The 24,184-nt window shown below is 37.4% G+C and overlaps 1 protein-coding gene across 2 annotated transcripts in view; it reads right to left on the reverse strand.

Annotated features, from left to right (window-relative positions):
* Nucleotides 1-617: 617 nt before the first annotated feature.
* pdcd11 (programmed cell death 11) overlaps nucleotides 618-24,184 on the reverse strand; it is a 34,849-nt gene continuing 11,282 nt past the window's right edge. For both annotated transcript variants that reach the window (XM_051703248.1, XM_051703249.1), the window contains exons 13-36: nucleotides 23,680-23,931; nucleotides 22,231-22,356; nucleotides 21,917-22,114; nucleotides 18,763-18,933; nucleotides 17,701-17,914; nucleotides 16,988-17,140; nucleotides 13,649-13,761; nucleotides 13,070-13,560; nucleotides 12,871-12,933; nucleotides 12,282-12,366; nucleotides 12,107-12,196; nucleotides 10,620-10,725; nucleotides 10,230-10,404; nucleotides 10,062-10,118; nucleotides 9,540-9,662; nucleotides 9,317-9,439; nucleotides 7,573-7,741; nucleotides 7,299-7,490; nucleotides 6,913-7,065; nucleotides 6,576-6,826; nucleotides 5,132-5,300; nucleotides 4,593-4,746; nucleotides 1,464-1,629; nucleotides 618-1,224 (exon numbers count right to left, since the gene is read on the reverse strand). In XM_051703248.1, the coding sequence (XP_051559208.1) occupies nucleotides 1,053-1,224; nucleotides 1,464-1,629; nucleotides 4,593-4,746; nucleotides 5,132-5,300; nucleotides 6,576-6,826; nucleotides 6,913-7,065; nucleotides 7,299-7,490; nucleotides 7,573-7,741; nucleotides 9,317-9,439; nucleotides 9,540-9,662; nucleotides 10,062-10,118; nucleotides 10,230-10,404; nucleotides 10,620-10,725; nucleotides 12,107-12,196; nucleotides 12,282-12,366; nucleotides 12,871-12,933; nucleotides 13,070-13,560; nucleotides 13,649-13,761; nucleotides 16,988-17,140; nucleotides 17,701-17,914; nucleotides 18,763-18,933; nucleotides 21,917-22,114; nucleotides 22,231-22,356; nucleotides 23,680-23,931 (3,966 nt within the window). In that variant the 3' untranslated portion in view covers nucleotides 618-1,052. The remainder of the gene's footprint in view (nucleotides 1,225-1,463; nucleotides 1,630-4,592; nucleotides 4,747-5,131; nucleotides 5,301-6,575; nucleotides 6,827-6,912; nucleotides 7,066-7,298; nucleotides 7,491-7,572; nucleotides 7,742-9,316; nucleotides 9,440-9,539; nucleotides 9,663-10,061; nucleotides 10,119-10,229; nucleotides 10,405-10,619; nucleotides 10,726-12,106; nucleotides 12,197-12,281; nucleotides 12,367-12,870; nucleotides 12,934-13,069; nucleotides 13,561-13,648; nucleotides 13,762-16,987; nucleotides 17,141-17,700; nucleotides 17,915-18,762; nucleotides 18,934-21,916; nucleotides 22,115-22,230; nucleotides 22,357-23,679; nucleotides 23,932-24,184) is intronic.

Genomic DNA, 24,184 nt, shown 5'->3' on the forward strand with positions numbered 1-24,184 from the left:
CAAAGGACTGATACATATAGAGTGTTGGTGTAGTATGCTCTCTGTTTGACTGGTACTACAGGTCTTTATGAAGATTGTGTGTAGTCCATAATGAAATATTATACATATAATCAGTAACCAGCACTTCTTATCCAATATTACGTTCATTGCTTGAATTGTTTACCTTTTATTGTTATTTTGTATTGTTTGTTTTTGAATAAAATGTCATGGTTATGTGTTAAACCCTCGTTTTTGTATAATTCTTGAAATACTGTGGAGTTCTATAGCCAAATTTGAAAATGTGCAATTCAAAGACCTAGTCAAGCAGAATTGCAAAGTTTGTTTATACCCATCTTTTTTTTATTAAAATTAAAAGAAAAAAACCCTACACAAAATGTAGCTGACTCTGAACTGTATCAATAGTTTTGGTGGGAAAAAATTGCGTATTAAATGTCGTAGGTAGATTAATTCACACAACAGTTACCTCAAAGAAAGATTTTCCCATAGACTGCCATTGTTTTCTGAAGTCACAAAATTACCCCCCCCCCAATAAAAAATACCTATTAAATATTTCACTCAAGTTATGCAGACAATGTAATTTGAAAAATAAAAAATGATAAGCGGACACTTTAAACTGCAGAATTTTTATTAAAAAATGTGAATGCCTTTATATCATTGCAGCAGTCTTTTTTGTTTTTACAAAGTCTGAAAAAAAAAAAAAAATCTTATTTCACTTGCATCTGATGGAAAGTGTTCAATAGTTTAAGTTGATCTTTTACACATCAAATGCAAAACACAATTTAGGATTACTTTTTCTCCAATATCCATCCATTATGTCAAATATAAACACTGATTGGCAGAGACTATTTACGATCCATTCATTGATATAATGGGATGCATGTCAAAGTAATTTTAATCGCAAGCTAACTGCTTCAGGAAATCTGGCCCAGAGTTCCGAAACACACAAAGTGACAACAATGGTGAAAGAGTGGGGGACAAATTTACTTTAGGTTCGTTCGTCATAATGCACCCCAAGTTCTGAATGTAATGATAAAGTAAAATATCAGATGGTTCTAGTTGGCGGCTTCTGCTCCTTTGGACTCCACGTATTCCAGAGCTTTCTGTTTGACTGCCTGGATGCTCTCAGGTGTGCCGCTCTTCTTTTCGTACTCCAGGTAACGCTTGAAGAAAAACTTGATCTTCTTTACCGAAACGCTAAGGTGGATCACACGATCAAACAGCTCTCTGAAGAGAACAATGTTGTGGATTAAATCTTGTGTATACACTGACTGATCTTGATTCTGAATTCAATCTGGATTTAAATCAGATTTGATGTGATTCTAAGATTCTATTCTACTACTCCACAAGTACCAACACTTATAAAAGAAGTTGTTTAGAAAAAAAAAAGCAAGCAAAGCATCTGATTATATGAGATCTGATTAAATGGGTTAATATCATGTAACCAGCCTTCAGGGTGTGCTTACCTCACTTCCTTCTGAGAGCCATGCTTCACCATCAGATCTATGAACACAGACCACAGGTCTGTACGTTTGGGGTAGGTGCTCAGTACCTTGTCAAACATGGATTTAGCTTTCTTAATATTCCCGTGCTGAAACTCCAAACGGGCAAATTTGCTGATCAAGTCTACATCTGGAAGAGGGGACAAGGAAAGATCACATATCCTGCTAATAGAAAATCTTGAGGTGTTGGCGTTGACGCTATGCTCTAGAGGTAGACGATATATAGGTTTTACTGATTAATCGGTACCGATGTACCGATATATATATATATATATATATATATATATATATATATATATATATAAAAAAAAACTAAATCTCATGAAATGTATAATAATAATACACACATATACAGCTCTGGATAAAATTAAGAGACCATTGCAAAATTCAGTTTCTCTGGATTTACTATTTATAGGTATGTGTTTGAGTAAAATGAACATTTTCTCCCAAATTCCCAAGAAAATTGTCATTTAGAGCATATATTTGCAGAAAATGACAACTGGTCAAAATAACAAAAGTGTTTTCAGACCTCGAATAATGCAAAGAAAACGTTCATATTTATTTTTAAACAACACAATACTAATGTTTTAACTTAGGAAGAGTTCAGAAATCAATATTTGGTGGAATAACCCTGATTTTCAATCACAGCTTTCATGGGTCTTGGCATGCTCTTCACCAGTCTTTCACATTGCTGTTGGGTGACTTTATGCTACTCCTGGAGCACAAATTCAAGCAAATGGGCTTTGTTTGATGGCTTGTGGCCATCCATCTTCCTCTTGATCACATTCCAGAGGTTTCCAATGGGGTTCAGGTCTGCAGATTGGGCTGGCCATGACAGGGTCTTGATCCAGATCATCAGCGATCCTCCAACTGGTCATCTAATGGTTAGACGGAGACCTGGAGAGGCCTTCAAGCCACAGTGTCTCACACCCACTGTGAAATTTGGTGGAGGATCGGTGATGATCTGGGGGTACTACAGCAAGGCTAGAATCTGGCAGATTCGTCTTTGTGAAGGACGCATGAATCAAGCCACGTACAAGTTTATCCTGGAAGAAAACTTCTGCTGACAATGTTCCCCAACTCTGAGGATTGATTTTTCCAGCAGGACAATGCTCCATGCCACACAGCCAGGTCAATCAAGGTGTGGATGGAGGACCACCAGATCAAGACCCTGTCATGGCCAGCCCAATCTCCAGACATGAACCCCATTAAAAACCTGTGGAATGTGATCAAGAGGAAGATGGCTGGTCACAAGCCATCAAACAAAGCCGATTTGCTTGAATTTGTGCTCCAGGAGTGGCATAAAGTCACCCAACAGCAATATGAAATCAAATATTGATTTCTGAACTCTTCCTAAGTTAAAAACATTGCTATTGTGTTGTTTAAAAATGAATATGAACTTGTTTTCTTCGCATTATTCGAGGTCTGAAAACACTTTTTTGTTATTTTGACCCTTTGTCATCTTCTGCAAATAAATGCTCTAAATGACAATAATTGTTTTTGGAATTGGGAGAAATGTTGTCAGTGCTTTATAGAATAAAACAAAAATGTTAAGTTTACTCAAACATATACCTATACAGTTGAAGTCAGAAGTTTACATACACCTTAGCCAAATACATTTAAACGCAGTTTTTCACAATTCCTGACATTTAATCGTAGAAAACATTCCCTCGCTTAGGTCAGTTAGGATCACTACTTTATTTTAAGAATGTGAAATGTCAGAATAATAGTAGAGAGAATGATTTATTTCAGCTTTTATTTCTTCCGTCACATTCCCAGTGGGTCAGAAGTTTACATACACTTATATTTGGTAGTATTTGGTAGCATTGCCTTTAAATTGTTTAACTTGGGTCAAACATTTTGGGTAGCCTTCCACAAGCTTCTCACAATAAGTTGCTGGAATTTTGGCCCATTCCTCCAGACAGAACTGGTGTAACTGAGTCAGGTTTGTAGGCCTCCTTGTTCACACACACTTTTGCAGTTCTGCCCACACATTTTATATCGGACTGAAGTCAGGTCTTTGTGATGGCCACTCCAATACCTTGACTTTGTTGTCCTTAAACCATTTTGCCACAACTTTGGAGGTATACTTGGGGTCATTGTCCATTTGGAAGACCCATTTGCGACTGAGCTTTAACTTCATGGCTGATGTCTTGAGATGTTGCTTCAATATATCCACAGAATTTTCCTTCCTCATGATGCCATCTATTTTGTGAAGTGCACCAGTCTCTCCTGCAGCAAAGCACCCCCACAACATGATGCTGCCACCCCCATGCTTTCCTATCAGAAGTTAATTGGCTAATTGTGTAAAGGCTTGACATAATTTTCTGGAATTTTCCAAGCTGCTTAAAGGCACAGTTAACTTACAAGGTATATGTAAACTTCTGACCCACTGGAATTGTGATATAGTCAATTAAAAGTGAAACAATCTGTCTGTAAAAATGACTTGTGTCATGTACATAGCTAGATGTCCTAAACGACTTGCCAAAACTATAGTTTGCTAATATGAAATCTGTGGAGTGGTTAAAAAAATGAGTTTTAATGACTTCAACCTAAGTGTATATTGTATATTATATCACTCACACACACACACACCCCTATACACAAAATCCTTGTTAAATACTTACGTATAGAACATTGTAACAGTCAAGTATCTGTCATTTTTTAAATAAAAGTCACCCATGTACTTCAGGCTTGTTTAAAGTTAAAAGTCCCATTTTATGCACCAAATCTTAATTTTCTGGTTATTATTAGAATTGTGGTTGCATAATAAACTGCTTTTGGGATTTTATTCATTTTGGCCTTAATGTATGTGCCCATCGTAGTAAAGAAAGACTAAGAACAGTTTGATCATTCTATAAATCGATAAAAAAAAATAATAAAAAAAAAACTCTTGGCTGATTAATTGGTTATTGGCCTTTTCCATCACTTTAGTTATCGGTATTGGCAAAATTCACAATCGGTCGACCTCTAGCCTCTATGTCTGTGCCCGTCATAGTAAGGAAAGATTAAACAATTTCATTCTACAAATTGATTTAAAAAAAACGATACACGATATGTTCAAGGCAAGAATGGTATGTAGTTGGCACTTACGTTCTTTACTGGACAGACTCTGCAGCGCCCTCTGTAGAAGGGCATCGGCAGCGTTGCTCTGGCCCTGTCGTAGCAGGAAGGCGCCGTAACTCTGATAAACAGCTTTCTCCTGCCTGAAGCGCTTCACCATGCTTTTATAAAGATTCTCTGCCTCCTACACACACACGGACCAAAAATACCAACACAAATTTCAGTATTGCTCAATATTAGTGCCTTTTCTTCATTATCGTTTTAGTTGCTATTGGAAGCCGATTACATGAGAGGTTGTTTATTCAAATTAAAACTTTAAAATTTATTTTATAGCATGTTTCAAAATAGTTATGTGATTTACCACCTTTCACACTGTACATTACTGTTCTGATGTCTGACTTCACTTTCAGCAAGTAAAACTAAAAATATTCTCACTTTACAGCATTTTTCACAAGTGCCTAAAACTTCTGCACAGTACTGTACAGCACAAAAATAACTATCCCTTAATGATTATCAGCATCTCTACTAACAACCAAACTGATCTCGAGTCATTAGGCAAAAATTCTCACTTTGATTTTGTCCGACTTGGCGTAAATCTCAGCCAGCTGTTGGTACACGGGCAGAGGTTCACAGTACTGAATGGCCCGTTCAAAGACCTTCTGCAAATTCTCTTCTGTGCCATACATGTTCTCCAGATTGAGCATGGCCACCCACACATTCAGCTTCTCCTGTTCCTCTCTAAAAACAATAAAGTAAACTGGTTAATCTTAAAGTGTGATCAAATTCTAATCTGAATTTTATTCATAAAGATCCCACCCTTTTGACCAATGAAATTACATGACTTTTCCAGGTGTTACCTAGATACAGATTTTTAAAAGCCATTTTGATTCAGACCGATTCACTAATGAATCATTCAGACTGATTTGTGAACCAATTTTGACCAATTCCTTAAAAAGAACACACAATTTCCATGACTTTTCCATGCCTGGAACAAGGGTTCCCACTCTTTTTGACCAATGAAATTCCTTGACCTTGCCATGACCTTACCGTCAACGGTCTTCGACCGTTGCGCTGCGCTGCACAATGAAACGGTTCACAACGAAATCACATGACTTGTCCGTGACCTTTCCAGTAGTTTGTGATGACTGGATACAGGTTTTTAAAAGTTATTTTGTATCGGACCAGTTCCCTAACGAATCATTCGAACTGATTTTTGAGCCATTTTGAATCATCTTTGACTCAAAAGAACAAATCTCTCACAAACTGGACTACACTATATGAGCACATTTTTGGGGCTGTTCACACTGAATGGATTTTTCCATTTGTCTGCGCAGTTTTTCCATTTTTGTTCGATGTTAATATGTGCAAGACAGATGTCTTTGACCGTTGCCCAGCATCTTGCTGTTTTGTGTAAGGTTAAAAATAATGGCAACTTTTAAAAGCGCGCCTTAAAAGGTGGAGCGTCATTTGAATCCAATGCACTTTTTGTCAAATTCCACGAATCTCTCTTCACGGTCTGCTAGCTGTCCGTTCTGTGTGTGCGCTGAAAAAATAAATCTGGTGTTTGTACACGGCCCTGTAAATAGCAAAATAAACAAAGTGGATCGGACCGAACACTATTGCGCGTGCATGAATTTGGTTGGGGGGGGGGGGGGGGCGGCTTCTAAAGGAGCACAGAAGGGAGGGGTGTGTTTGTTTGGCTGTTGAGTTTAAATATCAACAGTCTTTCTCAGGAATCGCTTCACCTTTAAGACACCTGCAACTTGTTCCATACTTTGCACTGCGTCTAGATTTTTTTTAGCGCTCTGTCTGAACGGTCCCTTATTCTACACAAGACAAATATCTAGCTAATGAGATATTTTTAGAGCAGAGGAAAACTAGAAATTAGAAATGGACTTTTCCAGGCCTTAGTGTTCCATCGCTGTGGGAACCCTGCCGTTTACACACTAGTATAATGCATCAACACATTGAGCTATTCCAACCAATTCCAACTCTGTCTGCGTCTCTTTTCACCTAAACGAGATGGTTTTGAGGGCTCTCTCTGCGACAGCTCGTGCCTGCTCGATATGTGTGGCCTGCAGATGGAAGGCCATGTACTGCAGCCAGATCAGGGAGCTGTCGGGAGATGAGAGGAGCAGACGCTCAAACGCCGCTATGCTGTCCGGCCGTACAGATGGGTCCATAAGCTCCGCCTCACGCTTGCTGAGCTGCTGCTCCGCGTTCTTCTGCTCCTGACGCAGCTCTTTACGGGACTTCTTCACAGGCTGAGGAGAAAGAAGAGTGTTTAGAGTTAACTCTTCTGCTCTTGATTTCATACATGCATGGCACATGGCTAGAAGATGCTTCTGACCTTGTTCTCGACTTCCTCTTCATCATCATCACTATCATGGGTGTCGTCTACTTTGTTAGCGGGAGTTAAAGAGCTCAGTGTGCAGTCCCAGGAGAAGCCAGATGCTATCTGCAGCCGTGCGGGACATTTAGGTTTGTTTTCCTCATGTTTACCCTAAATAATGAGAGCACAATTGTTATATATTGCCTAACAAACAATTAATTCCTCGACAAGACAATTCAGAAATACAAGTTGCACAAATATACTTGATTTCTCTTTAACATTGTCAAAAAAAGAAAACAAAATAAATATTAAAAACATTTTAGATTTTCCCCAATGTTATCGAATTATTACAATGATGATTTATGAGGTCTAAAAAAATTAAATAAAAGAATCATCACCTTTACCTGTTCACTCTCTTTTTTAAATTCCGTTTCCTCTTCTCTGAAAAACACCTCTACGCCACTGTCACTGTCTTCTGTTTTTACTTTAGTTTTCTTCCTTTTCTTCTCTTTAACGGTTTTCTTCTCTTGCACGCTTTCTTCCTTCCCTGTGCAAGCCTTAATCTTCTTCTGTCCCAGTTTCTCATTATCTTGTTGCTACAGGGTTAAAAAGCAAGGTCAGTTCCATGTTTTTTACAGGATAACATCTTGTCAAACACTCAAACACACACATTCTTACCTGGCTCTCAGAAGGAGTGCGCTTTCTTTTAATAGATTTCTTGTCCCGTTCCTCTTTCTCCTCTCCCTTCAGTCGCAGTTCCAGACCAAGGGATTCTGGAAGTATATCTGGATTTCCAGTGTCCTCTGACAGCAAGGACAGCTCCACTTTGCTGTTCTCAGTGTTCACACTGATTAGGAGAGAAATAAAATTTTTTTATTCATTTATAAGAACAAAATAAAGGAAAATTAAAACCACAGAACATTTCTTAAGGAACATTGCCTAAGAAAATAGAAAGGTTCTTTTAAGACAACAACGTGTCCTGCAGTGTGACTAAGCTTGACTTTTTCAAACTTTTTTCGGTCACTTCAACACTGCGTCAGTAGCTGACGCTTTGGGAACTCCTCTCAGGTGTGACGATTTCTGGAACCCTTTAAAATCACGAAAGTCTACTGGCAGATGGCACTTGATGCTCCGCTGCTGATGCGTGCATCATCACGGACATATAAACCGGAGCACAGCGGCGTTTCATCAGAATTTTTCTCATCAATTTCTTGTGCTCTGGATGCCTGAAACTTTGCTTCGCCGTTAAAATTGCACACCTTAACAGTGAGTGGATTATTTATATATCCCTGCCTGTGCTCCGACAAACAGTGTTTCCTTTATCACTTCCACACTTGTAATGCCAATGATATTGTGATAGTTGTTGTATGATTAATTGCAGGTAAAGCACATAAAAAGAGCCTTCTGCTTAACGTCTTTTCAAGAAGCCATTTCGGAAATGTTTTTCACCTTGTGAGCATTATATCCCACTGTCTGACTCTCATGAGCGCTGCGTTATATGCATGGGCAAAAGCCCATGAGAAAGCACCTCTTGTTGTGACTGATTGTGTTCATTGTGAACGCATGAAACTCAGGATGTTTCATGTCTTCATGACTTGTACTACACATAATTAATATTGGCATTATATTAAGGCTGTTTAGCCAGAGGGGAACTGGCCCCCACAGTAAGCCTGGTTTCCCCCAAGATTATTTTTCTACATTAACTAACATCTTATGGAGTTTTGTGTTCCTTGCCACAGTTGCCTTAAGCTTGCTCACTGGGGGTCTAAATATAAATATAAATTTACTTATTTTATTATTTATTTTAAGGCACAATTTACAATCATTTTGTATTGTTTTTTTTATTAAACCGCACTATTATGACTCTAAGACATTACTATATTACAGCTTTTTCTGTTAAAGCATAATTTTCTGTAAAGCAGCTTTGAAATTATGTGTGCTGTGAAAAACACTATACAAATAAAAATGACTTGACTAAAAATGCTGGAACCAAGTAGGGATTTAAAAATAGTGTGAAATGTCTAGTAGGTAACTTAACTACTAGTAGGGATATGAAATAGTGGAAAACTTCTACATGAGATCTAAAAATGGTGTAAACCTTTAGTAGGGATCTAAAAACGCTGAATTGTTTTAGTAGGGGTCTGAAAAAATGGTGTAAATCCTCTTGTGCGGATTTAAAAATGGTGTAAAACTTTTAATAGGGATCTAAAATGCAGAAAAACTTCTAATAGGGTTCTAAAAATGGTGTACAATGTCTACTAAGGATCTAAACATTTTGCAAAACTTCTAGTAAGGTTCTAAAAATGGTGTAAAACTTGTAGTAGGGATGTAAAAACTCAGCATCTAAAAATCTGCACTTTTCCTTATACATTTACATTTTAACCTAAAAAAATTTAAACAACCATTTTTGCGCCATACATACCTGAGAACCTTGGCTGTCACCAATGCATTCTCTGTGATGTGTTTGGAAATCAAGTTTAGGTCATTCATGAAGTATTTTGTAGCATGCTGTAACAGAACCCGTCCAGTGATGGTCCGTGATAACCTTTCATAAAAGAAAAATATACTTATAATTCAACTCATGACGCTAGAATGGCTTCATTCAAAAAGACAATATTGTGCATGTGCACCAAGATATACTTTACCTCACAAATATGCCTTTATTTCCAACACACTTGACATATCCTCTGATAATCTGACCCTCCTTTATGTCAGAAAGGGATTTAATTTCTGGGTCTGTAACTTTCACTTGTTGGTCCATAAGAAACCTGCAAATACAAAAAATGTGGCGTGTGGCATTGAGAACTTATTTCGTATTATTTCACATTTTGACATACAAATGAAAGAAAACACTAGCTTAGGTTGACCACACGATCATGATAAATAACATCGGGACAGGCTGAAGATGGAATGGTGGCTCACACATCGATTATTCGGTGGATGACTAATTGACTACTGAACCATCATGACTAATATCTATCAGATATTTTTCCTATTATTAGATATGTTACTTGTCAGATGGCGGCCGATAAAATACAAGCATGGCTCAGACTGTCTTGTCACTCTACCTAAGCCTCAACATCACATAAAAGCAATTACTGGTATTTGTAGATAAATGTATCTATATCAAGTTTGATCGGATTTTGAAATGACACTTGTTTGAGTACCTGGAGGGACGCAATGACACATTGAAATTCCCATCGCCCTGATCGATAACACAGCACCTAAAAAAAGACAATCACACATTTAAACATAAGTAATCACAAACTTCCCACTTTTAAAAATGGACAAAAATGTGTAAATGACTAACTAGGTCATGCTCAGCAGAGACTCACCGGACTACTTGGTTCTCTTTGTAGGGCTCCAGTGGATTGTCTGTGAATGAATCCGAAAGATCCAATACTGAAGCAAAACCCGAATTCCCAAATGGGAGTTTGAGCAGCAGTCCCCTGGGCTCAACTTTCCAAACCATCGCCATGGCGACCGATCCTTTCTCCAGCTTGTAGGTCCCTACAGCAAAGGCAACACACAAGAAATGCTAAAGAGACCTGAGGGAGGACTGCAAAGTGTGTCATGATGGCAAAAGAGTGACAAACTGTAGCATGACTCAATGTTTGTTATGACAAGAAATAGGGAACAAATATGGAGGCTTGAGCTGGTAATATTTTTCATTTAGTGTTGTGTATGACAACAGTCATGAGTTTAGATAAATCTACAAGTATTACCTGTGAGTGACAGGGAAAGTCGAAGAGGCCTTTTCGTACTAATCCCAACAACCTTTGCAGAAAAGGTCTGTCCAGGTTTGAAGAGTGTCTGTGGGTGATTAGCTTGCTGTGGGAAAACAAAAAAATAGAGTTGTTCTTGTCTGTTCATCAACTAATCTAGCAATATACACATTTAAAGCTGAAGTGTGTATTTATTTATTTTTTTTATGTTAAAATACATTCTCACATCCAGTTTAATGTGCAGAGAAAACTAAGTAAGCCATTCATAGTATGGATAGGTCACGATGGTCGACTAGCCCTGCCCGCCCACTTTTTTTTAGCCATCTTGGCTCTGGAAGTATTTTTCCCATTCATTTTTTTTCATAGGGATTTCATAAAATCCTTCATAAGAGTTCTGTGCCATGAACCAAACCAGCTCCAAGGTGAATCAAAACATTACAAACATTTAATAAAAAAAAAATTAAAAAAATGCACGCGCACATACACAAAACACTTTTTTAATGTCTTTCAAGAGGGCATGAACTACAATCCTATGAAGCATTGTGAATGATGTAATTAAAAAAAAAAAAAACAATGGACAAATATAAAACTACTATTTTATAGTTGAGTATAGAAACAATATATTTCAAATTTACTGCTAAATATTCAATTTATTATCAATAAATAAGTGCCGGTACTTTGAAAGTGTAGAGAGACCGACTCCATTGCTTCGTTCGCAGTGCATTATGGAAGTGGACAGTTGCTGCTGGGTTCTTTTGTCACACTTTGTCACGATTCTCTGATTGGTGGATCTTTTCTCTTCAGGAACATAGGTAGTTAATTATTCATCACAAATTCCACTATTAAAAACGGCTGAAATTAAACAAAGTTGAAATAACGCAGAATTATGGCTTCAATAGAAGCATATACCATTGATTAACTACATCGTAGATCATGGTACACATTCTTAAAAAGTTGATTAATTATCGCTAATAATGGTATTTTTACTTCCACCAGACTGATGCGCTCTATAGTTGATTAGTGTGGTCCACTTGTTTTTATCTTATTTCCTTCTAATTATATGTTTATTGCCTATGTATGAATTAGTGTGCTGTCCTTTAACTGTTTGACAGTTGGCAGAGTAAAACCCTCTTGGAAATGTTGCATCTTTAAATTCATCCCTTTTTAAACACTTCTGCAACAGCCATCTACGTTGCACATACAACTACATTGTTATAACAGAATTTAAGTTGATAGTTCACCAACTAGTTAAAATTGAAAATATGTAGTTTTTTTGCACACCCCAAAAATATAGGTTGCTTTCCCAAACAGCCCAACAGAGCAACATTGGCTCAACCAATGGCACACGTCTGGGGCGGGACTGTCGGTTTGGAGATGTGGTAGTCTTCGGGAAAGCTGCTCAAAAACAGTAATAATTTTTGCAATTTCATTGACACACTTCAACTTTAAAGAGCGTTACTTCTGAGTAACGTTCGATCAGCACTTACCGCAGGTTTGGTAATCATGGCTAACATCTCAACGGTCCCCATGATGTTGGGCTTCACATGTACTTCTAAACTTTTCGATTCTTTGACGTACTGAAGAAAAGGCATAAAATTACTAAAACAGCTTTTTTAGCAGCTTGGCATAACATTTTCCTTTTTCCGTGATTATGACCGTTACCTTAAATGGGAAGCATATGACATCATCTCCAGGACTGTAATTTCTCAGCTTGTCAACAGACTGCCTGTCAATATCGTTAACTTTTCTGAAAAAAAAAAAAAAAAAAAAAAGCATAAATGTTTTCAGTATGCATCGCAAATCAATTTACAGGAAACATATTAATCTTTTCACAACATTCAAATAAACCTGTTGTCTCATGAGGCACTACAAACTCAAGCAAAGATCTTAATAATGGTGTTTACAAAGACTTTATATACATAACTATACTATTGCTCAAATTAAAGATTAGGGATTTAGCGATTAAACATAACATTTAATTCGTCCCACACCATTTGTAGTACTGACATGAATGATACCTTAAATTATGCGGCTTGTTGAAGAGAGATAGATAAGAGTCGCTTAAAAACCCCACAGACTTACAATGAAGGAGTGACCTCAAAAAGGGATCAGAAAACCATAGAGACTTGGAGGTGGGCTTTTGACTTGGGCCAATAAGCCACCACCACTCTGAACACCCTACTAACACCCTTAAACAACTAAGAACACCTGTTCTGTAGATGTTAATGTATAGAGAAATATAGACAGGTACCTGGGCAGAAGGGTGAGTTCAGGAAGTGAAAACTCAAAGTTGGGGTGAGTAACTGGCAGGAACCTGTTGAGAAAGAAAATAACTTGATTACAATCAGTGATCATTAAATCATTTTGAGTTCGTCGTTTTTACATTGCACTGTGCTACACCATTTCCATAAAATACTAGATTCAGATTGGATGACTGTAGATGTATTTACTTGTGACCACGAACTGTGCGCCCTCCGGTCACCCTCGCTTTGACCTCTGTCCCGACCTTTAGGGATGCTGTTGGAAAGCTGCCAATCGCGGGTGATTCCTCTATCTCGGATACATGGATACTGCCCGTGGTTCCGGATGGCAATGTCGCGAGCAAACCCATTGGTTTCACCTTCTTGATTTTGACTGTCATCACTTCCCCATTGCTGTGAAGTCCTGAACCTTTGCTGTTTGATCTGGTCTGCTCAGGTTTGGTTTTCAGGTTCTGTTTTGCAACGAGAGGAAGACCTCCTAACTCTTCACTGCTCGGGTCCACCACGGTCACATTCAGATGGGAACCAATGGAGAACTTCTCTGACACATGGTGGTAGATGTCATTTAAGTAAGTCAATATGGGAATGATGGTCAGGTGACCAGTGTGGCCCAATGAGACGACAGCAAAGTCTCTGTCGGTGTACTGGACCGTGGCGGTGTGTTCAGAGCCCTTTTCCAACTGAAGAAAACAAACAAAACATTACAAATTTATATGAGAACCCTACAAACTCCATTTAAATGTCTGATGTCAGTAGGTTTGTACTTACAGTTTTTCTCTTTCCGGTCAACTTTGGCAACAGCGACACATGGACGTGAGACTTCAAAAGGTCAACGTGGAGCACCACAGCATTGAGCTTGCAGCCTGGAGTCACATTCACTCCTGACAAATTAACACACATAATGTCAGGTGAGAACTAGGGGTGATACACTCAAATCAGTGCATTTACAAACAACCAGTGAAGCCTTATCGTTTAATTCTGCCAATTATGTGGATCAATATACCCAACCCTGTTGAAGTGACAACCATTTTTCTAAAAATGTTCACTAACAAGTATAAGGAGGATTTGGCCAATGGAGTGAGAAGTAAGCTGAATGCAGCATGTGTACAGGAACATGTTCACAACTTGTTTGAATGACACTGCTTTGCTATCAACATAGACACAATAAAGAGTTTGGTTTTAACGAATGTATTTTATTAAAATCACTGAAGGCTTGTCAACTGAAAGTTGACAAACATAGTTAAAGTAAAAAAAAAAAATGCCACATTTCAGCCTGATGATATGCACTAATCATCTTCTTTTTATTATTATTAACTTTCCTCAAGAAACTTAACATCTTCAAGGCAATGCACCAAAAAAAATAACATAAATAAAAAATTATCCATAAATAAACACTTAATTAGGCTCTTGGTGTTTTTAATAATCTATATAAAGAAAATATTAAATATCTAAAGGAACATACGGTATGGATGGTTTGTTTCCTGATATCAAACATCATTCGAACTGAATTTTACAAAGGGTTTTGATGTGTATTTTAAAAACCCACATGACATTGAGAAAAACCAGAATGAGTAGCGGGTGTGATCTGCGCCTTTTCTGTCACTGGTGCACAAATGACAGGACTGGGATGCCTTCAACACTCGTGTGCACTTGCGTGTTTCAGATTGCGCTTCTATGCAACACTCGCGCAAATCACAGCTGCGAGTGTTTGGATGGGAGGCGTGTTTGGTGCGCGGGATGAATCTAATCGAATTTGCCTTGCTGGTCGCTCAAGCGAAATTTCGGGCCTCAGAAGCGGATTCAGTGACATTTTCTTGCGTTCTAGACACGCTTTTCATCTAATGACACATTCACTGACAGCTGCAAAACCAGGCGTTTCATCATTTCTCTCAGTCTCGCATGAAGTCCTGACCACTGATAGACACGCGTACATGGATATTTACATATACTGTATATCGACATACACAATGTACAAACCTTGCAAATTGCTGTATTCTGCTCGGTATCATGTTTTCTAAAGCCAAACAAATTTCACACCATGGAAGACGCACTTTTTCCCTTCATAATATCCTCTCATCTTCTCATTCAAATGAATTCGAGGAATGAGCAATCGCACCGCCTCACTCCATTTATCTGACAGAGTGCGTACGTGTTATGCGCTGTACACATTTCTTGTGTGGCAATTTTGTGTTACCGCGATAGAGACGATAATCCAAAATATCTACCGGTATATCGCCCACCTCTATTGAAGGCATACCCAAAGGAGGACTTTAAGTGCTGCATATTGAAAATCAAAATCATATTTAGGTAATAAATGATTGTACACCTCATTGATTCCAAAAATACTAAAAGATAGTCCTATATAACCAGTACTTTTAATAGTTAAGTACATTCAAAAATAAGTACTTTTGTAGTTTTAATCAAGCAGATATTTAAAAATATGTCTACTTTTACAGGAATAATGTTTCATCAGATTATCTGTAATTTTACTCAAGTACAGGATTTATGTACTTTGTCTAGCACTGCTTAAAGGAATATTCCGGGTTCAATACAAGTTAAGCTCAAACAACAGCGTTTGTGGCATAATGATGATTACCACAAAAAACATTCCTTTTAATAAAAAAAAAAAAAAGAAGGCAAAAATCGCGGTTACAATGGCTATGTTTACATGTACACCAATACTCTGATTATTGCAAAAGGAATAATTCGATTAAGATGTTCACATGATTTGGGCCAACTACATCAATCCTGTTAACATGCTGCTTCCATTACTCTGATTATTTGCTGAGAAATGTGATGTTTTAATGCTTTTTTATAAATGAAAATGTATTACAAAAAACAACTTGTTGCAAATATGTCTCTTTAATTACAGCTTGGCATAAGGAAAATTAGTCAGTCAGTTTGTGAGTCTTTTTGAACGATTTATTAAAAGAACTACTTTATAAGAGTAATTTTCGACTACACTGGATGCGCTGTCTGTTTTGATTCACTAAAAATAATCGGAATACACGAGATGGATGTTGTTGCGTTTCGCCCGCGAGCACAAACTCATTTCAAAGACATGCTTCCTTCCAATTATTTTGCGGCATTTGGTCTTTTTATCTCCCCAACATTCCATTCAGACTGCAAACGGACATTCACAACTTGGGAAAATATGTTTTCTTTTGCCGTGGGGCTGTAGATGGGGGAGCACCACTGCTGGAAAAAGGTGCATGGAACTGCCGTTTCACGTGAAGCCGAAAAGTGCAGCTTCTTTTTCGCTATGTTTTTGAACCTGTGCTTGAGTGGAGCACTGGTGCAGGCACACTTTGGTTAGAGTGGAAGAAATGCGATTAAAGCGTTTACATGTCAGTATAAAATAGGTATTTAAAATAGGAGTACTCCACATAACTTACTGCAATTCTCATTACTGTGATTATAAGCTTAATCGCAATATTCTGTTTACATGAGATAGTTTAATCGCAGTGCTGCCTTAATCGCATTATAATCCCATTATGAGGATGCATGTAGACGTCAGTGAGGCACTTACAATGGAAGTGAATGGGGCCACTTTTTGGAGGGTTTTAAGGCAAAAATGTAAAGCTTATAATTTTATAAAAGTATTTATATTATGTTAAGCTGTAAAGTTGCTTAAATCGTAATTTTAGGGTTTTAGGTTTTGTTGACATTACATCGTCATGGCAACGAAGTTGCAAAATTGGATATAACTTTACACAGAAAAGGTTAGTAAGTGATTTTATCACACTAAAACAGTGTTAACAAGCATATTGTTTATGTCATGTGGATATACTTTTGAAATAGTGAGTATTTTAACATTTACGGATTGAACCCATTCACTTCCATTGTTAAGTGACTCACTGCAGCCCAGATTTTAGCTGTTTGTTTTTAAAAAAAAGGAGGGCAAGTCAAAATAATTTTTTGTGGTAATCAATATTATGCCACAAATACTGTCGATTGAGTTTAACTTGTATTGAACCCGGAATATTCTTTTAAAAGTGTTTAAAAAAATAAAACATTTAAATTAAAAAAAATGTTCATGTCTTGAAACCAACAACCTTTGAATTACAATTCTTCTATTTACTGGCATTGCCATCAGCCGGTCCTCACCTTCTGTGTGATATTTAGAGGCCAAAACTGTGGCTTCACTGAGCTGATCTGAGGTCAGTGTGACTGTGCCATCCTCCATGGCATCTCCCACTGTCATCATCATCTTAACTCCCACTGATACAGACGACAGCTGCTGCAAGACGTCAGATTCACCTAGTGACAGACAGATGCATTCAAATATATATATATATATATATAATAAAAACATTGCATGCGTTTTATGTAACATTTTGTGTTCATTTTTGTGTAGGACATTTGTTAAGTTTTTCTTAGCCCATACATGCTACAGTGGTAAATCTTGGGTAATTATCAGAGCACTCCCTGGGCTTTTCAGAGATAATAAATGTTTGAGAGTTTGAATTGTATCACAGTTCAATTCAGCACATCAAATACACTATGAATAAAATATAATTTTTTCAATAAACAATTTGTATTATATGTATTTTATGCACCAAACCCTATATAGACATTTAAAAAAGGGAAACTGTCAAACTTTTTTTTTGCTGAGTCTCAGGAACTTATGGTAAGATGACATCATAATAGCTTGCAATGTAAGGCCCTCAAAAGTCTCTGTGACCCCAATATTCTGGTCCTTATATGGCTCGGGCCCCTCCTTCGATGTAAGTCAATGGGTTTCTTTCACCCATATTATCATCTGCCCAAGTGAACATTGTAAATTTGATTGCTTAGAAAAATAGACCCCGAACTCATACCTCTGCAATTGATCATTTCAGTAATGGATTTCCTTTCCTTCTGACCCTGGATCAGTCTGTCCTGGGCATCTTCTTCTGACAGGTACAAATCTGACACCTTCAGACTGACCAGAAACCGTCTCTTCTGCTCATCCAGATTAGTTACCTTGGCAACCACTGTCTGGCTGATCTCAAAGACACCAGATATGTCTGTGATGAACTGCTCGCCCAAAGCCTGCAAGACCAAAACAACATCAAAAATACACCAAAATTGTGCAAAAGTGCAAATGTATGTTTCTAGGTCCATTAAGAGCTATTTAATGAACATATATATATTCCAAGAAGAAAATGAGTGGTGCTCTGATAGCTTAGAAAAGGTATTGCACACCTTCCTCAAAAAAAATTCACTTTTTTTTTTTGCTGCAAGTATCCCCACAGCACCATCAATACGGCTTAAATAGATGAGATATATATATATATATATATATATGTATGTTGTTGTTAGGCCTAAATGTTTATTGTTGCTAAATTAACTGAGTGCTAAAATGGTACCGTCTCTTTAAGAAAACCAGCAGTTCAGTGTTTTGCTATGGGTGAGCGCATATTAAAGAGAGTGGAGAGGCACTGATTCTTTATTATAACATCTGATTGTAAAGAACAGAAGAGATATTAAAAGACAAATCTATATTTCTACACAGCTCTAATCCCTATTATATATTTTTTAAATCATACATTTTGTTTTATAGGTAAAATAAAGAAAACATCTAATTATTTTCACGTACCCCCTGGAGTATGTTTACCCCAGTTAGGAATCACTGTTATAAGGTACAGTTCATGTCACTAGCAAAAACTGTCCAGGAAAAGTTATGCAGCAAAGTTTAAAACTTGAAAATTTAGTTTTGAACAAACCCCTAACCTCAAGCTTGAGCAATAGTAGTAGTGATGCTTGCCTTAGCAAACACCACTACATCTAGTTTAAAATGATTTCTAATACTACAATCTCTTTTATAAAAGTGCAAAGATAATTTTGTATCTCACACAAAACAGCATTCAACCACACAGACAGCCAAAATAATGACATACAGCTTTAGGAGCGAGGCTGACGAGTCCGTGAGGGAAATCGATGAAGACTCCGTAAGGCATGATGTTCTTCACCCAGCCCACCATCTGCATCCCCACCTGCAGCTCAGAGAACTCCTTCGGGATGAACTCATCCTCCAGAAAGGCCTTCAGTACGGGCTTCTTAGTGAGAATCTGAACAGAGCTAGGTTAAGCAGAAGAACTGAACGCTTGGTTTGTACGTAAGACATTTATTTGGCTCACTTAAAGGAGCGAATCTCAAGAAATATCAGTGCTGCACAAAAGTCTTAGACACATAAGATGTTTCACAAAGGCATTTGTCTTAAGATGGTTATTTATATCTTCAGCTTTAGTGTGTCAATAAGATATGTACATTTTAGACTCCCAACCATTCCTTTTTCAAATAGAAGAACAGGGAGCCTTGCAACAGATGGCCCCCACAGAGCCACTAATTGATATGGCAACATTTTTGAAGACATCCTCACTATGCAACATTTTTCACAAGTGCCAAAAACTTTTGCACAGTACTGCACATAAGCCAACTATGCACGTTTTCCACTCAAATCCACATCCTAACCAAATGCAACAAGTTCTCAGAAACAAACAACTTGTCTGTCCTCACTGAATGTGAAACTGCTGCACAACATAATCAATCAGATATATTTTTTAAATCACATAAAAGCAGCATAAAAGTAATCCATACGACTCCAGTGGTTTAATCCATGTTGTCAGAAGCAATGTGATAGGTGTGGGTTAAAACAGATCAATATTTAAGTCCTTTTGTACTATAAATTCTCCTACCTGCCCAGCAGGTGGCGATATGCATGAAGAATGCAACTCGCAATAAACAAAAGAATGTGAAATTGAAAGTAGAGATTAATAGTAAAAAAAGGACTAAAATATTGATCTGTTTCTCACGAACACCTATCATATAACTTCTGAAGACATGGATTTAACCACTGGAGTCAAATGGATTAGTTTTATGCTGCCTTTGAGCTTTATGAGCTTCAGAGTTTTGGACCCTGTTGACTTGCATTGTATGGACCTACAGAGCTGAGATAATCTTCACAAAAAAAAAAAAAAAAAACAATTTCAGCACAAGTAGTTTTGGGTTTTTGGACCAATGAGATTTTACAGTGGATAACTATCCAGCACGACGCTGCAGAAATAGTAACTAAATAATAATAATAAAAAAGAAATGCCCTGATGCTCATCGCGGCTGGTTGAGGACAAAAATCTGATTGATACGCAAGAGCTTTCATCACATTTTGATTTATCACATCATGTCTGGTTAGGACACAATTGTATTTAAGTAAAGAAAAGTATTTGTTTTGTTATTAAAATCATCAAAAAAAGTACATCAAATAATACCATGATCTATAAATACTTTACAACTTAAATAAGGCTGTTATATTTCGCCCCCATCACGACAACGAGCATTTCAGGGCCATTAAAGGTACACTCAGTAACATTTATATTTGTGTCATCTTGGATTTACACTGACACCTAGTGGCTTGGATGCACCATCATAAAATCAATAGTTTACAGTTTCAGATGCCATAGTAGAAATTTTGTATTCACAGTCAGCTATGATTACTTTAATCAATGAGTGAAAGTTTCCAATAACAGGACGGTTACTGAGATTAAGCGAGTAGCATTCGGCTGGTCATGTGATTCTAACATGGTAGCCCCCATGTGCGGACCCCCTCCATGTAGAATAAAACAGGTTTTATAAGGTTACTGATATGACTGGAGTCTTCATTTTAATGTGAGTGCTCATGATTTCCTACATATATTGCAAAATTACAATTCATGTCTTTAGGAGTTTAACTTTTTAATGAGGAAAAAATTACTGAGTGCACCTTTAAGTAAAAACATGGTACTAAAAATGGGATCCATTTTCTTAATGCAAAATATAATTGTTTTTCTTTTCATTTAGAGGTGAAACTTGGACATGTTCTTGACAGGTTTTGTGAGATTCACAATGATGAGCACGGCTAGAGAGTAACGAAATACATGTAACAGGACTACGTTTTAAAAAAACTAAATATAAGTAACTGTATTCCACTACAGTTACAATTTAAATCATTGGTAATTAGAATACAGCAACACTCAATAAGTATTTTGATTATTAAAGAGATTACTTTGCATTTTATTGTCATTTGACCATTTAATATTTATTCTATTCAGTTGGAAAACATTTATCCATATAAATGATCCAATCCAAAGAGCGTTTGAACAGCGGTGAAACACTTCTTAAAGGTGCTGTAAGCAATTTTTCATGGAAACTTGTGCAAAATATTTTCCTACACCCTGAAAGATATTAATGAAATAAGTGCCCTGAGATATCACACCGATCACTGTGACAACTCTAGACTCTATAAACAGCAAACAAAAATGTGACCCTTTCGACCTGTCAATCATTTTGCATATACTCATACTATTGAAGTTGCAGCAAATTACTGAGGCGTACTACAAATTTTAAGCCATGTTGTTCATAACAGTTGTCTGTGAGGGCGCTATTTTGCTGCTGTTGTTTTAAACAACCATTTCTGTTCATGTCAGTCTCAATAAAGCTCATTTGTTATCTCTGGAGTTCAGGGTTTTTGAAAGAGGGGGCGTGGCTAAATCAATAGCCTCATGGAAGTAGAATGGCTGAAATCGCTTACAGCACCTTTAAGACGTGTGACATTTATACGAGCAGACAGAGAAGTGTGAAGTAAGTTTGGAGCAGCAGAAATAGAAATAAACCTTGTGTAAACTGTCATGTGAACATTTAGCTTTATGCTAAGCTAAAATGCTATTTCTAGCCATTTTACATACACCTGTTACCAGGCACAATAATTTGTTTATCAGGAAAATCCATATTAGATAATTTTTTCCCCCTCTAGTAGACCAAAAATCTTATTCTTGAAGATATTTTTTGTATTTTCTTTTCTGTAAAAATACCTAAAAATCCTTCTTTATTTTCTTTAGAAGCAACACAGCATTAGATATTTAAGTTTTTCAGATAATGGATTTTTTAACATGTGTATTTTTTCTTACTGTACTGGCAGTTTGTCTGTAGTCAAAACATGTAAAAAAGCACTGCCATAACCAAACAGTTATGAAATTAACTCCTTATAAATATGTGTTAAGAATGGTTGTGTTAGGATACAATGCCCTCTTTGTCCTTGTTCGTGAGACACACTGTGTCGGAGATGATGTCGCCCTCCTCCAGTGCCGCCCACAGAAGAGAGCAGTTGGTCACGTGATCAGAGAGATGCCCTGTGGGTAGGAAAGCTGGCGTATTGTCAGGAAGAATGGAGACCTCCAGCCCACCTGGGACTTTACTGCACACTCTTACATCAACCATCTAAACAAGAAACAACAACAAAAAAAAAGACAAAAAACAATTTAAATAATATCCCTGTGGTTAGTACATCACTGTACTAAAGAACTAAGTATAAAGAGTTGTTTCAGTAAAATTACCTTTCCAACTTTAAAGTCAAACTTTGCGGTCTGCGCCCTTACTACATCTCCTTCGGTCACGGCCTTAAATGATAGGAGCATTTTCTCATTTTCTACATCGCATTTTAAGACTTTGGCTTGGACGACCTGCAGAAAATAACAGAGAATCCCACAAAGCGTTAATTAGTGTGAACTTAAGATGAAAAAGAAAATGTGTGACTGGTAGTGTTGGGTAAGTTACTTTCAAAAAAGTAATCCACTACTGATTACTTCTCTAAAATTGTAATTTGATTAATTTACTGATTACTTAATGGGAAAAGTAATCACATTACTAATAACTTTGAAGTTATGTTCTAAAACCGATCAAACCTGTGAAAAATACAAGACTGTTTGTGTTGGTGTTAAAAAAAAATTTCTGAAAACACATTTGCAAACAGCTTTGATAGTAACACCATTGTGTATTTGAATGCTTGTTTCTTTTTGGTGTGCATATACAAGTTTGCTTGTGTGTTGCATCATGCATGTGTATGTGTACAGTTTGTCTGTTTATGTGTGTACATGTGCAGCATGTGTGTGTTTACACAACTTTACACTGAGTGGATCATTTCTACCTCCCTGCTTGTGCTCAGACGAATCGAATATCCTTTATCACTTGCTCGTCTGTAACGCTATTGCACTGTGTTTGTTTTATTGTGTACAGTACATACAGAACATAAAAGAGCCGTTTGCTCAGCGATGTCTTTTTCAAGACGCCGTTCCGCAAATGTTTCAGCTTGTGAGTGATATATATCCCTCTGTCAGACGGGAACGAGCGCTGTTTTCCCATATACGCTCGAAGCCGATCCCCTCTCCTCCCACAGCAACTGCAGAGGGAATCACGAGGGAGGCGTGTGAGGATGGGGCAGAGAGCTCGTAGATTTGAGAAGGATTTGTCGCCGGCCCAGCCTTGCGTGGCTCTCTCCTCCAGCCAGGGCTGGGAGCACGCTGACACAGTACTTTTTGAGATTGTTTGGGAGCGCACGAAAACTTGAAATGCTTCACTTTCATTTTCAATTTGAATAAACAACTACACTCCGCTGTGTTCATAGTAATGCCGCTCACTCATCTGCCGTCGCCTCGATACGTGTCCTCTATGCCATGGTGTTTTATTAGAACGCATGATCATTAGCGGACACAGCAACACACATAAAAGTACTAACATAGGAACGTAATACATTTTAAAATGCATTCTACTTAATATTATTGTCTTAGCAATAAATGTGTAATCCAAGTAATGTAATTTTATTAATGTATGTAACTGTAATCAGATTACTTAATTTTAAAAGTAACGTGTTACATTACTGAGTTGCCACAAAATGTAATTAGATTACAGTAGCACGTTACTTTGTTACACCCAACACTGATGACTGGAATAAATGTAACAAAGCACAGTAAAATATTTTATAATAATACTAAAGCTTAGGGGGTCACCTGGCCAATGAAGAAAAGATCTCCTGGATTAACCACAAGCTCTCTGGACAGCTCCTGAAGAGGAACCAGTCCCTTCACCTCTCCGTAGAAACGCACAATGCAGCCAAACTGCTTCACGCACACGATGACGCCATGGGAGATGCGGCCCACCCTGGCATCAGAGTATGACAGGAAGAGAGGAAGTTTGGACTCCAAGAGGGCTTTTTTCCTGGTCAGTATCACCCTCTTATTCTGTGCATCTACTGACAATACCTAAACAAAGACAAATATGCACAATTTAATTCAGCAGCTTGCCAAAATCATTATGAAATATGAATAAGTCAACAAGAATTACTAAGGCTTTAACAACGCAGGGTAAATCAGATTTTTTAAATAACTGATACAGTAGTAAAAATGCAAACTTGTTTTGCCATTATGCGAACATAATCTGAACATATTTGTTACCGACAATGATTTAAAAAATACTTAACCCGTCGCACAATGAATGATGAACCCACATGAATTT

Source organism: Myxocyprinus asiaticus, chromosome 7, assembly GCF_019703515.2.
Source record: "Myxocyprinus asiaticus isolate MX2 ecotype Aquarium Trade chromosome 7, UBuf_Myxa_2, whole genome shotgun sequence".
Lineage (NCBI taxonomy): Eukaryota > Metazoa > Chordata > Actinopteri > Cypriniformes > Catostomidae > Myxocyprinus > Myxocyprinus asiaticus.